The following is a 16741-nucleotide window of genomic DNA, read 5'->3' on the forward strand; positions in this document are numbered from 1 at the left end:
TCTGCCCAAAGAATGAGAGACTGAAAACCTTCAGTCTCCTTGAGATTCCTGCTCCCATGAGCTGCCCTGCTGGCTCAAGTCCAGGGATTAAGGATTACAGAGAAGGATCCAGTTGGATCTCCCACCCTAGAGACTCATCAGCAAACACACAGGTTCTCTCCATCCCACTGCCACAGTGGCCCCTGTCCCTCCAGAGTACAGATCACCACTTGCAGGCAGATATGGCCTCTCAGGTCTTGTGAGATGAGCCCTCTCAGAGTATATGATCCAGCAAAGATCAACCATGGCACACAGAAGTGCCACCCAACTCCACATGTGACTCGAGTATCAGATTCAGGGGCAGCAGGGTGACCAGAACCAGAGACACATCCAACCTCTATCCATGGAGCAGAGGTTCCAGGGGAAGGAACTCATTCAGCAGCACCCAGATGAGACCTAATACTCAGACATTGTCAGGTAGCTGGTGCAAATGGGCATTTTTACAGGGGTTGTTATTTGTATCAGTACCCTTCTGGAGCTCACAGACCAGTGAGGTAACCAGTGAATAACCCCCCCCTTTTCTGCCAGCTCTGCACCCCACTTCTCATGCTGCCTAAGCTGGTCCCTCACTGCAGGTGCTGAGACCTGGGGCCATCACACTTGCTCACCCACACTCATCCCAGAGCAATACAGAAGCTACAAAGTGAAGGTTTCAAACCTCTGATTTTCAGAGTGTTTCTATTTTGGTATGTGTCAGCAGAGAAGGGAACAGGAGCCTCCTTACAATGAACTTGCTTCTATCAGATACTTTCTTCAGATCCCATAAAAGCAAATCAGGAACCTGCAGGATCTGGAGCTCTACTGCTTGCAGACCACAGTAGATACCTTCTATTTTTTTCTGTTTGTAAGCTAAAAATAAAACAGGTAAGGGCACTTCAGTTCTTCTTTACAGAGTCCTTAAGAACAATATGTGGTCACTTGTTCAAAGGAACATAAATCAGACTCCAAGAACAAGAAATCTGGAAAAAGGCATAGAGAGAGAGAGGTAAAAGAAATCTGAAAATGTCCAAAATAGGAAAGTGCAAGAACTCTCTTCTGCTCCCCCCAGCTTAAGTGCAGGGGAATAAAGCTCTGGGCAGTAACCAATGACTCCAACAGTGATTTTATTTATGATCCCTTTAAACCTCCATACCCACTCCAAGAAAGCACAGGAGAACACATCCCACTTCCAGGCGAAGCCCAGGTTCCTAAGCTAAGCAGTTCCTTGCAGCATGGGGATTTATGAGCTGGCATCAACCACAATCAAAAGAAACCTAGACCCACACTACCAAAGTGCTGGACAGTCTGATGTAGATACGCCAGGCAGATGCTCAAAGCAAACCTCTTGATGGAAGGACAGCAACTCTGATAAGTCAGTAGTCCCTGAAAAGCAACACTGAATTTAAGCAGATGCCCAGTTATCTCTAAGGTGGGGACAGGTGAATTCTACAATTTCTGATGGTTTTTATCCAATAAGAACAATTCTAAATTGCCATTACAGTAACAGCAGAGCCTCCATGCCTGATGTACAGGCGATAATGGATCTAAGTCTACTGTGTTACAGTTGCAGAAATATTTGACATAAAGAGCTTCCTTCATTCCTGACTCCTAAACAGCCAGAGAAGAAATTTAATTCAGTTGCATCCAGACCAACAGCTCTACTGTCTATGAATCATGTAAATGCATGCCACCTCCCAAAATCCAGCTGTTCCCCACTGAGGCTCCACATAGCTGCACTGTAAGGATGGCACAGTTCATGTCCAAGGCTAGTACCACACCTCTAGCATCAAACCATGCTCAGAGTTTCGAACAACTCATTTCTCCCCACCTGCTCTACAAACTGCACTGACAGCCTGAAAGCCAGCCCAGGCTCTCATGTGTTCAACAGCTCTGAGGTGACTTGGAGCCCTCTGTCCTTATACCCTTTGTCAGCCCCTACTCTGCAGCACCAGGGAGGGAAATGCAAAGGGATATGCAGGGAAGCTGGACCTTCTAAACAGAAAAACTTCTCTGCCAGCAAAACAAAGTACTTGATTTTTGTGGCCTATGAAGAAGGGAGCTGAAGAGCTACTTTGACCTACCCTGCCTTTACTTTATGCCTCAAACCCCTGATGGGTCTGCAATGGCTGCAGCATTCACTGTCCTTTTATTCCAGCCTTACAAGCCTTCACTCCCCAACAGAGGTCTGGACAATGCTAACATGTTCAAAAACAACCTGATGGCAACCTGAACCAAGGCTGGGGGGATAGATATATAGATATATAGAAGTGCAAAAACAAGGCAGATGTGCCTGGTAACTCGGCAACAAAGAGCAAAAGGTGAGGGGTAATTTAATACCATGCTGTCCTTTACCAGTTGACATCTCTTTCAGTGCTTGGCTTTCACTGTCCTTTGTGATCGATTTACCTCATTTTCTTGACTGAATCATCCATTTGCAAACTCCACAGACAATTTGTTTCAAACTCTCAGGTAACATGTTTAACAAGTGGGCAGGCCATCCCCAGCTGCCAGGTACCAAGACAGCTGCTGGAGCATCCCAAAGGCACTGGGCAGGCAGGGCTGTTCACAGCTTGTGTCAAAGCCAAGCTGCCATGAGGTGAAGGCCTTACTTTGCATGATTTCTATACTGCCAACCGTAGCCAGAAGAGCTTCCAACACAGTTAATTTTCTCTGGGAGGACATTTTTGAGTTACAAATGAGCATTGTAAGATGGTCCTTAGTCCCTCTGACACCCAGGGCATTCAGGGTCTTGGCAGGAAGAAAGGAGAACTGACTCAGAAAACATTCATTGCCTCCCCGCTTCTGCAATGACAACACAGGAATCCTGGTCCAGCTGTCCTTATCCCAGCACTAGGCAGTCCCTAAAATTCATGGGCTTTCACAGCACTTTCATATTACTGCTGAAAGAAGAGACCCTAGCTCTGTTACAGATATGTTCAGAGGCACCATCAAGCTTGGAGGATGAGCAGGCATTTGTGAAAGCTACTTTTTGGGCTGAGCCAGCTGAGTTTTGCCAGCCAAGAGCTAGCTGCATGTCCTGGGGTATGGGAGAGGGCTCAGCACATCCCTCTGCCCTGTAGCATTCCAGCCCACTGCTCCCAGGCGCGTGACACAGCAGGGAAAAGAACGCCCGTGTCACCTGACTTAACTGTGGGAGCTGCTTCACTCTAAGGCCTCCTCATCTCTCCTTCTCATTCAGTAAGAATTGGGTCATTCTCAATTTGATATGGTAGGAAAACAGCATCAGCCTCAGCTGATTTGACTCAGCTCCCACGACTCAGTAAGAAATTAAAGCCTCAGCATGGAGAAGAGCTGCTATTCATTCAGACAGGCTGAGGAGCATTCGGCCTGTTTTGGAAACCCTGAGATACTGTTTAACAAGAAAGTACTTGTTCATTCAAGCTAACTTCCTTGTCTGTCACCACTTGTGCCAGCCTGGTGTGCCAGCTCTTCTCTGAAAGCCTCCACGATTAAGATAATCTCCTTCGTGTCTTGGTCCTGCACACTTTTGAATGCTGTTATCTGGTGCTAAATAGCTGATACAGCCTACCCCTGAGCTAGTTGCACTTCAGCTTGGTCTAATAGGATTCTTGTATGTTGCCTGTGACTATTGTTTTTTCCTCTTTAACATTAATATCATGCTTTAGAATGAATCACAAAGACTCCTGTTCTTCATGTTTGTAATAAATTCAATGTTACTTTTCAAATCGCTTCTGAAAGGTGAATGTCAAACACAGAAACTAATCTGTGCTGAACTCGTGTACTTACCAGGCTGAGAGCAGCTGCAATCCCTCCTGCACAGCAGAGATGACCTTTCCTTTCAGAGTATACAAAGCCCACTCAGCCTGAGCTCAGGTTGTACTGGAGTGACTGCCCCTTGCATGTCCCAGGTTTGGCTCAGAAGAACGGAGTAGCAAGAGCATGGCAGCACAGGCAGTCCCCAGCCACAACCTCCCTCAAGGTCCTCCTGCTTCCCCAGTTAGTGCTCATTTAATATTGCACATTTAGTTTGTGTCTTTATTGAATTTCATCTCACTGATTGCAAATTGCTGCTGAGGCTGTCACGCTCGTTTACAATTTCAGTTCTGGCACTAAAGCACTCATAAGTCTTGCCCGCTTAGTCCCCTCACAATTACTGCTGGGTTTCAGCGCCAGCCCAGTCCCCGAAGCATCCCTGCACACTCTGCTGAGGATGATTTCCATCATGTCATATCCACCTGCTCTCCTGCTTGTAGTTTGCTTATGAACTTGTGCCAATCATGTTTCTGAAATCAACTTATAGGCGTGTGTTACATCCCCTTCCTCTGATCTACTGGGCCTGTTACTCTCAAGAACAGATTAGACCAGTTTCATGTGATATGGCCTTACTAAAGCCTCACTAGACTGCCTGTTCCTTGATCTACCAGTGCTTACAAATAGAACAATCAATGATTTGTCCCAGGATCTTTGTGGATAGCATATTTAGGCTGGCTAATCTCTTCTGCACTGTCGTCATCCTGAATACTGGCGAAGAGTCTTTCCTCCAATCTTCCCTACTCTGCCATCCCATCACAAATACCTGATAAAGAATAGGGAGACTGTTTCAACCAGTCCCTTAAGTGTCTCAGGACAAACCTCCAAGGCTGTGCTACATGAATACATACCATCTGTGCCAGTCCTTCTGTGACCTCTCTACTGTGACCCACAGCCCAGTCCCTGAGGTCAGGCTGAAACTCCATCCTCATGGATTATGACCAAGCTCCACGTCTCCACATGTTGGCAGGGTCCTGGCTATGCTCTGCCAGGTAGAGTCAGCACTGGAGACTGGGGCATGGGCAAAGGCAGGCAATTGCACAAGGAAGAGCAGCATCATGTCTGATGGGAGAGGCAGTCACTGCTCTCTGCCACCTGCACCCCATGGCAGGCCAGCAAAGCTGTTCATAAGGCAGATATTGAACTGTCATGGTTTGGAGACTGGCATTTAAAATGAACCAGCACAGATTCAGGTCATTATAAAATGCCAAGGAATAAAGATCAAGGCTCAGGAGCTGCTGTCTCTGTACAGAAGGACAGGACAGACAGCTGGAGGCTCTCTGTGGCCAAAACACCAGAGGTCCAAACTTGCAAATTCAAACCAGTGAGGAACCATTCTTAGCAGTGGCCAGTAACAAAGAGCAGAGACAAGCAGCTTTATAAACTCTTGTAGACTCTCCCGATGGACTCTGTGCTCCCAGCAGGTTTTTATGCAAAGTCTAATAGGTAAATCAACAAACAAAATATTCTGAGATGCTGTTAAAGCAATTTTTTCATTCACATGTGTTCATGAAGCAGAAAAAGGCAGACTTGGTTCCTATACGACCTTTAGGTTTTGCAGAAGAAGAAAATGAACAGTTTTACAAGAAAACCATCACTTCTGCTGTAAATACAATTTCAAAGCTATTTTAAGAAAGCTCCTGCCCACTTTAGCCTACTCAAAGGTCCTGGTGAGTGACAGCAAAGAGACTTGTGCTCATTTACTGCTTTTACACCCCACCATTTCCCTAACCATGGTGCAAAGAGCCAGGAAAGACTTTGTCCAGCCCTGCAGAGGTAGTGGTGGCCCCACAAGGCCTGGATAAACCCCATGGGCTACTGCAGAAGCGTTGAAGGAAAGACTCAAATGCAGCAGGGACATCTGTAGTCATGTTCATTGTCCTGACACCCCTGGGCAAAAGCATCAGCTGATGCTGAGGGGTCTGCTTCGACCTCTGATTTATGCCCTACAAAGAGAGGCAGGATTAAGCCCAAAATACCTAGTGAAATATTTGCAAATCTTAAAGGTTTAACAAGCCTCTTATCTGCAAAATCGTTCATGCTTTTAAAGACAGACTGGCTTTTGCTTCCAGTCAGTGCTAAATAGGCAGCAAGTTTGTGCAAACTGCTCTGTGCACACATGCACTAAACATTTCTCTCCCACCTGGGAAAGAATGGGCATCAAGACCAGTAGGCAGAATAACTTTGCCGTGTTATCCCGTGAGTGAGACACAATAGAAAGCTGGTCTTCAAGACTTCTTATTCAGAACAGTTGTACAAAAGAGTAAAATAAGTTTATATAAGCAGGAAAGGGCACATTTGCTTCCTGAGCAGCAAAAACCTTTCACTGATTTCCTGAAGGTTTGTATTATTTCAAGAATTTCACATCTTGAAAGGTCAACAGCTTCACTAATGGGGAAAAGCCCTGGAGTGTATGTATGACCAGTTTTCTCTGTAGAGTGCATACTTGGATGACATTTATCTTGAGGCTATCAATATTTACTAAAGATGGTTATAATATCACCTTCCTCTTGCTGCATCAGTAATGAAGAACACAGCCCTCAAAATCATGAGAGCAAATGGACTTGCACTTAGTGGATGTTCCCCAGCCTGTTGTAAAATCCCTGGGATCCTCCCTTTTGCACAGGACATTTCATAGCATCATAGGGTTAGAAGGTACTGCAGGTTGTAAATGATCCCCCGAAGTCCATCTGCCTAAAGCGGGCTCAGCTCTGAGGTCAGATGTGGTTGCTCTACCCAATCTGGGTTTGAAAACCTCCATAGACAGAGATGGTACAGCCACTCTGGGCAAGCTATTTCATTCCTTACCTGCCTTCACAGCTAAAGTTTTTCCTTATATCCAGCCCAAACCTCTCATTTCAACTCACTCCAGCTGTTGTGTCTCATCATTGCTTCATGTGCTGCTGTGAAGAGTTTGGCTCGAACTTAAAAATTACCTCCTGGCACACTGGTGGGTTCCTCCTCCAGGCTGAACAAGCCCAGCTTGCCGACACCATCTCAGTCATTGCATGGGGCAGCTGTGGCCCACAGCCTGGGATCCAGACATCTCGGGACACTGGTGACATAGGTGTCTTTGGCTATTTTAACAGTGCTAATAATTCATGCATGAATTCAGCACAAAAAAGCAGCTGCATGCCCAGAAGTGGAGGAAATGCCAAAACCATTTCCTTACTTAAGGAAAGTAAGTAAAAGAAACCCAAAAGGAAATTTCAGGTGTGATTCCCGCCTTTACATGTTTCAGGGTTTTCTTCCCCCCTGCTTTAGGCACAAGTTTGAGATGGACTTTAAACAAACTCCCAAAGGCAAATGCTGCTGAATGTCACAGGATTTAATTCCACCCCTCCTATTTGTCTGCCCTGTGTCATTACCATAAGCTGATATCCAACACCCCCAGATTTCCTGAACCCTAAGTGTAAGGGTCTAGGTATTCAAATCTACCTCCAATTTTTTTTCTTTTGATTTCCAAAGCACATCTCTCATCCCAGCCAGTCTTTTTCTTCATGTCAGGCTTTTACCACTTACAACACAAGGTGTTCTCTAACCTCATTTTATTTCACTTACAATCACATCAGTATCTGCACTCAGGGCTCTGTAGGAGATGGCCCGGAGAGATCACAGAGATTCTGTCAGCCAAGCGAGTTGGAAGAATCATATTTAGAAATAACAGATCTCTCCACCTGTCTGCTTTAGGAACCATTGTGGAGTCTTCAAGGAATGTGTCACCTGAAATGCAATCACATGGCAAAACTGCAGTGGACTTTGCACACTGATTGAAACCAAAGCTGAATGCTCTGTAGCAACCACTCTGAGTGTATCCAGCAGAGAGTAGCTTCCATAAAAGCAGTTGGCTGACCAGCCCTTTTTAAATCAGGTCACTTATTTAGGCACCTAGTTCTAGAAGTGGGAGGTTTTTTTCCAGGAAGTGTTGGCATGTATGTGCACATCTTGATGATCATTTTATTTTATTTCAATTTTCATTGCAAATCGTTTATGCTCATTCTGAAATAAAATGGCCAACAGGCAAAGCAGGAGACTAAGGAAATTACCCAGAATATGATGGAGAGCAATAGCAGCAGTTACTATCCACTGTACCAGTGGCAGAATATCCATGTTCCGGTTATTTATGAAGAGGCAGTGCTGTCCAAAGCAGATTCTCAGCTGCCAACAAACACATTTTATCATAATGCCCCTGATATTTACAGCTTTTATTAAGTCCCCACCTCCTGGATTCATGTGGATTGAGAGATTTTTAGATTCAAAAATGCCCCAATTTCCGAGTCAGTCTTAGGGGGCTCATGAACACGTTTTGGAAACATAGCATCAGCTTGAATAAGGAAAAGTGTTTTACAAAATATGCCAGGTATCTCTTGAAGACTGCAATTAGGGTCTGATTTTAAAACCACCTCCAGGCAACCTTCAAATTTTTCAGGCATGATTACGTGCAGATGCAAAGATAGAGGCTGTTTATGAACAAGAGGCCTTTAATGTTTTATTTTCTGGCTCCATATCCTGTACTTTTCTGTACTGTAGAATCATAGAACATCCTGTTAACGTAGATTTTTTTCCCAGCATTAATGGAGCCTGCCCTTTGTGAAGTGCTGAGTTATCCTCAAGAAGTGCACTCTGCTACAAAGTGGAATATGTCCAGAAATAAAATGGCTGTAAACAGCTACTTATTTCCCTTCCACTGCAGATCTAGAAGGTTCTGTTGAACAATGGAAACTAAGCTATGTCTCAGAAACACCCTGCTGCAGCCAGCATAGTTAGAAGCTAACACAGCTAACACAGGCCCAGCAGCTCTTGCCTGGACCTGTCCTTCTAGGCAGCACAGTTTTGGGCTGTTTCTGGTTGATGGCCACTCTTCTTGGAGTTTGGGATAAAAAGCATAAAGCAGAATTAGATCCTGTTAGATTAGGTTCTAGTTAGGATCACTGATTTAGAGCCAAGGTAGGACAGCCAAGGTAAGGCACCCTGGGTGCAGTGCTGCCAAGTCAAGCAGGCTTCTGCCTTATCCATAGCCTCATACGAACTCCAGGCCCGTGGATGCTCCAGCTAACGTGGCTAGGCTGTGGCATCCTGAGTTTACAGGGAGACCATATGACCCAGTGAAGAGATTTCTATTACTTAGCTTGGGAGAGACAAATTCACAGCCTGAGCCAATGTATCAGTGAAATTATTTTCTTGCTATAACACAAAGGTTAAACTGCAATAAAGTTTCCAAGGCATCAGTTCAATGATAGAGATACATAAAGGCCATCCTTTTGCTAGAGTAATTTTGGCCAAACTGCACAGACTTTCCAGTTTATACCAGCTAAACATACAGCCCATGGTGGCAAAGCAACGTGGCCTCACAGCACTAAACCAGTATTGATGGATAGCTACATTTCCTGGCTACTCACCAAGCCCAAATTAACCATCTGAGGTACTGCAATGGATGGCTAGAGCCAAAAATATAACTGCTGTGATCTCGATATTAGGACTGGTCTAAGGAGTTCATTACCAAATTATTACTCTTGGTGACAGCCTCACATTGTGGGAATATGTTGATTATATTTATTGAAACAAAATTCTATTGGCTGACCCTAGGCATACCACTTAAATTGATTTTTTTAATATCAATATAAACATATAACCACTTTATTCTATAACTTCTCTTTACCTTGAATCTTTGGAACCACTGCCCTGATGTCAGCTCATACTAGGGAAGTTCTGATCTCGAGACTCATCTCTCCATCCCCAGGGATGCACTGAGGAGTTCAGTATTTCAATCCTATCATGTGCAAGCTGCACACCTGCACTGATGAGGTCTACAGGAGAGCAGGAAGGGATTTGTGTGCATTTGCAACACCTACTTTGAAAAGGAGCGAGGGATTAATGCCCAGGGATATGTATGCCAAAGGCAGGAAAGCATAGGAAAAAGAAGCCTGTTTCCTGAACCCTGTTCTTCTCTCTGTCCTCTGAGTACCTCCTTCCCTGGAGTAAAAGGAGCAAACTAGGACTACAGGGAAGTTTTCCTGTGCTAGATGCTGGGGTAGCTTGGTCCTCAAGAAGCCCCTGTGCCTAGAGGAGAAGGCCCACTTGCATTTCTGATGGGCTTGTCAAGGCTGCAGTGAGATGTGCAGCTGATCCTCAGCACCTGCTGAAAGCACTCTGGCTTTATAAGCTGATTTAACATCAGCTGTTTGCATGATCAGGCTGCAGCCGAGGGATTTCTGGCCCTGTTGCTTGTAAGGGTGTGGTAGACTTCAAGGGGGAGAAAGAGTAAGAAATGCTGTTGCCCAGGTTTCCTCTTCTCTGTTGCTTTATGACTTTTGTGTCCTCTGTAATCAGACTGATCAAAAAGCAATTAATACTTTAAGGGTTCTGAGGTACCAAAATGATCCTGCCATACAACAACAAGCAATTCAGGCAATCTGCAGCCAACTCAGCCTCTCACTGTGGTGGATTCCTGCTGGTAGGGGATCTGCAGCTCCCTGACATGCTTGGCCAAAATTGGGCTCACCCATTCCCATGCTCAGCCCTAATCTCCCTTGACTTTCTTTCAGCTCAAATCGGAGGAGTGTTGCTCTGAGCCTCTCACCTTGCCATCAATGGTGACTGCAGCAAAGACTGTGGAGGAGTAAGGAGACCATGCAACATCCCCTACAGCACAACTCAGGTCATAAACAAACATCGGAGTCCTATAAAAAAAGACACAGAGAGAGGAATTCATTTGGACACATGCCACTCTGGAAGTGTAACAATGAGCTATGAACACTTGGATGTTGCAGAAGTGAGAGACAGTGTATTTCTCTGTGTCAGATAACAGCCAGGGCCTGAGTCAAAGGCAAAGCAAAGCTGAGCATCAACACAAAAGAGTCGGGATTTTGACCTGCTACAATGAGATGAGAGGCAGCACATTTCTTTCTTTCTGAAAGCATTTTGAAAGCTTCTCCCCAACAAGATGGAGTCTCTCTAGTTAACAATCATATGGGAAAAAGTGATTTTCCCTCTCTGGACTTCTGACAGTAACATTGAATCTTAGAGCAGTATTGGCAACGGGAAATATTTGACTTTGATTTACAACAAAATCAATTTCCTGATTGAAACTAGGCATTCCTCAACCACTAACCCTGAACTTCATTCCATATTTTTAAGTGTTCCAATTTTTTTTTGCCTCTCTGGCTCTTAGGATGTTTTCTGACCCCTGAGGCCATAAGCCAGCTCCTGACATTTCTCTGTGGCATCACTCCAGGGGAATAACCCTCCCACAGTAGGTCCTGCCTGAAGAAAGCCAGGTCCAAAGTAAAGCAGCCAGGCTCTGTGCTGAGCTGCACTGCTTGGCAAGTTCCTGGGGCAGTGAATGCTAAACTTTATACCTAATTCCTGGGCAATACAAATCTGAGTCATCAGACCCAAAAAATAAGAAAGCAATTAGCATTATCAACACCTAGGAGGAAAACTGAGACTGAGGTATGAGCAGAGTCGACACGTGTAGCTGGCATATCAGGCTGGATCTCCCTGCCCACACCAGGACCCAGCAGGACCTACTTGATGGTGTGATCCCAGATCTTGACTGTCCAGTCAGAGCTGCAGGAAATGAAGACCTTCAAGTGAAACGGATTCCAGCTGACTGTGTCCACAGACATGTGATGGGCTTCAAACACATCCAGAAACTGGCTTGAATAGCTTTTTGAACACTGCAATAGAAAGAACCATTCAGTAATCAGAGCTAGACCTTCTCCTGAAGCTCAAATTCATGCAGAAAGATGCCTCTCTATATTCGTATGGCCTCCCTGGATCTTCTGGGCTGGCTGGGAAGAGGTGGCTGGTACCCAGGGGTGCTACAGAAAATCAGTAATTTAGCACATACTGTTTCACCCCATTTGCAGGCAATATCGAGCTCCCCTCTGCAATACACAGAGATAGGAACTGAAGTTGTCTAGTTGGATTTACAGCCAGAGCCAGGGCCCAAAGACCATTCTCCATCGTGGGAGCTCTAGTACCTTCCTGCCAGCCCAGGGTCCTGCTGTGTCTCTCTGAAAGGTTCAAAGGAAAGACATGGGAAAACATTCCCTATGCTGCTCAAGAGCACACAGCACTGTGTGCATTTGAAGTGTTGCAGTTAAAACCACCAGTAACAGTACCCTCAGCACAAGAATGTCCTATCAGACTTTTGGCTCTAAGGACTTTGGAAACCTATTAAAACTCCCTCCTTGCCATCGCACTGGACAGCCTGCTCAGAGATCCTGTCCCATCACACAACCCCACAGCTCTTTCTGTTGTGCTGCTTGTGACTTCCTGGAGGGGCATGGGAACAAGCAGAGGTCGGCCGGGACTCAGGGACATCCCCAACGTGCTGGTGGACCCTGCTGGAACCCAGCCAAGAGCAGCCTGTGAACTGGACAAATCTCCACGACGCGTGAGAGGGTCAGACCAGCAACATCACCACTGCAGGTGCTACTGAATGGCAACATGCAGAATGTCTGCAAGAGGCAAAAAACATTTCAGAGCCTTGGAAAAGTCACTTTGTGTGTGAGCTTATGAGGGAGAGTGGGAAATTACAATCTACTTGTCTACAAGGGGATTTTATCCAGATCCTGTCAGTTCTGTGTAAACAGAAAAATCAAGTTATCCTCCCCAAACCCCCTCCCCTCTGAGCACACTAGAGGCTTCCTTCACTAGCAACAAGGACCTCATCTCACATGAAATGTCCTCTTGGTTGTGTTCTCACACACAACTGTATCCACAAGGCAGCTTGGGGTTGGTTTCAGGATTTTCTGTCTGTTTGCCTCAGTACTGTCACAGCAAGGACTTTTCAGCACCTTTCATTACTCCCTAATGAATGCAGCAACACATCATCTGCCTGAGCAGCAGGATTGCTGAAGTGTTACATGACTTTAATTCTTGCAAACCAAAGCTCTAACTAAGCATAAGGCTTAACTGTTTATTACACATGACACTTACTGTCTGGGTACTCCGACCTGTTCACTGGTGCAGGCACCTGACTAAGGGTGCTAAACCATTCCTACAGCAGCAGCTTCTACATCCCTCAGAGGCTTGTTGTGGTAGGAAACGGAAACAAGTGGCTCATGCCCCACTGAGATTTACTGATAGTGTCTATAGCTTGCTAATAGTTTGTTGTATACTCTGAATTACTGTCCCTGCATGTAATTGTGGGATGGAAATCTCCTTTAATGGCCTGTTTCATAACTTTGCTTCATAATCCTTAATGTTCAGCCATAAGGAAAATTGGTACTTGGCTGTTTTGAAAATCATTTTGCAGGGAACAGACAGAATGGGTCACAAGTAATTAACACAAGATAGAAGCTGCTTTATCCATCTGTCCTTCCAAGTATGTGGATTGAAAGTCCCTAATACACGAAAACTTTGAAGAGTGAGATCTGAACCAGATTTGTCTGCATCCAACAGCACTGTAATGCTCGGCGCTCTGTTTACAAAACCTTGTGGGGGCTGAGCCTTTGGTCAATGCAGCTCTCTGGGCACTGGTACAGGACACATCATGCTCTGGGGTGTACTGATCCACAGCACTGGCTTTGCAGTCTGCATGACAGGAAAGGGATCTGCATTTTTTCTGTGAAATCAGCAGCAGAAAGGTTTGTGTAGGGTAGATTCCTATCTATGCTCTTTGTGAAGTATGAAGTGTGCCTGCTTTAGCCTAAAGGCATTCACCATGCTCTGGCAGTGCCTGCCAGCCCTACACCACGTTCACCACAACCTTTGTCATGGTCTTTGAGTGGAAGATGAGACCATGTTCTTCCCAAGATGCATTTTGAAGAAACACCACAAACTTTGACAAAAAGCTCATAAAAGAAGTATGACTTTCACAAATAAAAGAGTTCATGAGCCAAGAAGAAGTGCTGGCAAAGTCTTCCCCTACTATTCAGTTTAAGAACCCTACAATTATTAGACACGTCAGGATGAAAACAAAACCAGTGGAATATATGACACCTAACTCCTGACAGGAAAGCTCTGAAGAGGATGATTCAGGGAGAAGGCATTTGTGCAGCCCGTCTGATCTTCTAGAGCACTGCTCCAATTTGCTGAAAGTGTTTTTCTCCTATTAAAATGATGCTATATGGGTGTGAATAGTAAACGGTATTTTTAAGATGAGACAGGAAAGCAAAAATGTGTCTATGGCAATACAGGAAACCGGTAACAAAGATGACTGTTGACAAGGCTACAAAACATGGGGGAGGAATACTGGGAGGAAAGGAGAACTCTGAGGACACAAAACTTATGAATAATCTTCATTAAGAGCACTTCAGTTTACGCTAGCCGTTAGTCTGACACAATACTCCCCCACATCCACGGTGAATGGATGGTTATTAGTGTCCTTATAAGGCAGAGCATTTCTTCAGTTCACTAACAGAAACACTAAGAGTCTACGCAATACAGAAATACAAAAAGCAACTTTTTTCAGAGAAGGTTTGTATCTGGCAACAGAAAGAGAGCATTGCCCAGCACTGGCACCCCCCGGGCAGCTCAGGACATCAGGTGCTCTTCAGAAACCACTGACACAAAAGCATTCCCTGTTGTGGACAGGCTGTTACCAGAGGCTCTGCTTAGTTTTAGCTCAGTGCTACTAGTGAGGATCTGTAACAGAAATGCTAAGATTTGCAGAAGAGCTTACAAACAGAAATTGGGGCCTGTGAACACACTGAGAGAAACAACAGGAAATGGTAAAAAGAAAGAATCTGTGGCAATTGATGGCAAATGCAGTCAGTCCAGAAACAACGGGACAGAACACATAGAAGCCCCAAAGATAAGGTGGTAAGAAGATGAGGAATAGAACTCAAGTCATAAAATATCCAGACAAGGAAAACAACTTTGCATAAGACAAAGCAAGACTAGACACTGAGGCAAATGATCTCTATTAATAAGGAGACACTGGAAGTCAGAGCCTGTCCAGAAACCAGTTTGTTACTGTCATTTAAGGAAATCTCAAGAGGCATGATAAGGATTCAATAGCCAGCATCCTTTGTCACCTGTACAACCACATAATCCTGTCCTGAACACAAATATACAAATGTTCTGGTGCTTAGTATGAGAGAAGGAGTACAAGTGAAATTAGTTTTGTTTAAAATTAGAATAACCTTTTTCTTCTATTCAGTCTTGCACTCAGTTTTATTATATTCATTTGTTACACTCTCAAACTGCCTGAGACTGAACAAAACCAAAACCTTTATTACATTAAGAGATTCAAATCTCATCACAATTTTTCTGCTGAAGGTCTGTTTATTGGGAAGTAATTCTGACCAAAGACTTAAAGTCACAGTAATGTTTCAATATGAATCTCAGAGACATACTTTTTGATATCAAAGCTGAACAATTCCTAAACAGCAAATAAGATATGCAAAGAAGCATACAGAATTGCATTACAGAACCATATTAATGCAGAAACAGTTTCTCCTCTACATAAAAGGGCAATAGATGGGTCTGTGTGTAATTAAGATAATGATTTCTTGGCTTCAGAAACACTATTAACTAAGCCATTTTCAAAATTTCCCCATAATTGTTCTGCAGCTAAAGAATTAACATATCATCATGTTATTTGTGGGCATGCCTGGTCTCTGGGGGTGGAAAAAAAACAAACCCCACAACCCACCGAACCCCAAACAACAAAAAAACCCCTGTTTCTCTGAAATTCACTTTCCAGCTTTTTTAAATAAATAATCTAAAATTTGGCCCATTGGAGAGCAGCCCGTGTTTGATCCCCGACTCAGACAACATGTAAAGGGTCTGTCCCTCTCACTCAATGTGCAGTGGCAAGGGCAAGTGCAGCAAAGACCTGAGCATCTCACCCAGTGCAGCTTCAGGAACTGAGAGTTACTCAGGCTGCTGTGGCACCGTCCCTGCCCCCAGCACCCAAGCAGAGCAAGGCTCCAGGAGTCAGTCCACAGGTAGCTCCAATAATGGGTTCCCATGTGCAGTGTTTCAATAAAGCACATAATGGTAGTCCTTGAGAAATGTCTGGAGCAGCAGCTGATGCCAAAAGTTTTGAAACTGTTTGTAGCAAACTCTTGGGGGATGCTAAGGGTGCAACCACTCTTCAGCATGTTTTTTTAGATACTATGGAGATATAGACAGCTACTTGTGCTAGACACAAGATTTCTCTTCCCAGTGTTAACTCCTACAATCTGATGGAAGATTGGCTCTTCCTGCCCATGGGAAGACCAGAGTTTTATAGGGCAGTGTTGCACAATGTGAGAGTGGTCCCACTTTTCACTAAGGCTCACCAGTGCAAGAACGTTGTGAAAGGGAGGATCCTTTGTAACAGTATCTCTCTGCATTTGTCCATCCAATAAGTGGTTAAAATATCTGCAGGGCTTCATGGCTGAGATCACTTATTTTAAAATGTCACCCTAGCTCTTGTTTCACTGAAGATCATTCAAGGCAGAAATACCTACAACTTCTTCAAGGTAAATGCTGCCAAATTCTCTTCCTATCCAGTGCTCCTCCATGAGGAATTTCCTTTCCTATGGAACCCAACCAGGATACCAGCCTGAACATTTCTCCTGAAGGATAACTGGTAGCCCTCACCTCATACTGACATCCACTGTCAAACTCACCAACACCCATCACTTACAACACAGTGGAACTTAAAACATGGTTTCCTACTGCCTTTTGATCAGGACTAGACCATAGTCTAGTACAGCAGTACCCATCAATTTAGAGTACAATACCCAGGGTACCAAGTCCCGTGGGTGACCAGTCAACTCAGAACATCTGCCCATGACTATACAGATGCTTTGTATCCTAAAAGCATCAACAAAAAGCCATTGCACCTACCTCAGTGCCCACTGCCCAACAGCTCAGCACCCCCTCCACTCCTCCCACCTCCTTTCTGCACCCATCTTGTCTAAAGCCAGTGATCGCTACTCAGAAATCCTCCCTAGATAGTATCTGGCAAAGGGAGAGATTTCAACCA

The 16741-nt window shown here is 44.7% G+C and overlaps 1 protein-coding gene across 1 annotated transcript in view; it reads right to left on the reverse strand.

The window, feature by feature from the left end:
• Positions 1 to 16741, reverse strand: part of DNAI1 (dynein axonemal intermediate chain 1) — a 141416-nt gene that overhangs the window by 31022 nt on the left and 93653 nt on the right. The window contains exons 17-18 of the mRNA XM_029961550.1: positions 11341 to 11489; positions 10391 to 10490 (exon numbers count right to left, since the gene is read on the reverse strand). Of these exons, the coding sequence (XP_029817410.1) occupies positions 10391 to 10490; positions 11341 to 11489 (249 nt within the window). The remainder of the gene's footprint in view (positions 1 to 10390; positions 10491 to 11340; positions 11490 to 16741) is intronic.

The sequence above is a fragment of the Manacus vitellinus genome, unplaced genomic scaffold (assembly GCF_001715985.3).
Source record: "Manacus vitellinus isolate BGI_N305 unplaced genomic scaffold, ASM171598v3 scaffold_36_pilon, whole genome shotgun sequence".
Lineage (NCBI taxonomy): Eukaryota > Metazoa > Chordata > Aves > Passeriformes > Pipridae > Manacus > Manacus vitellinus.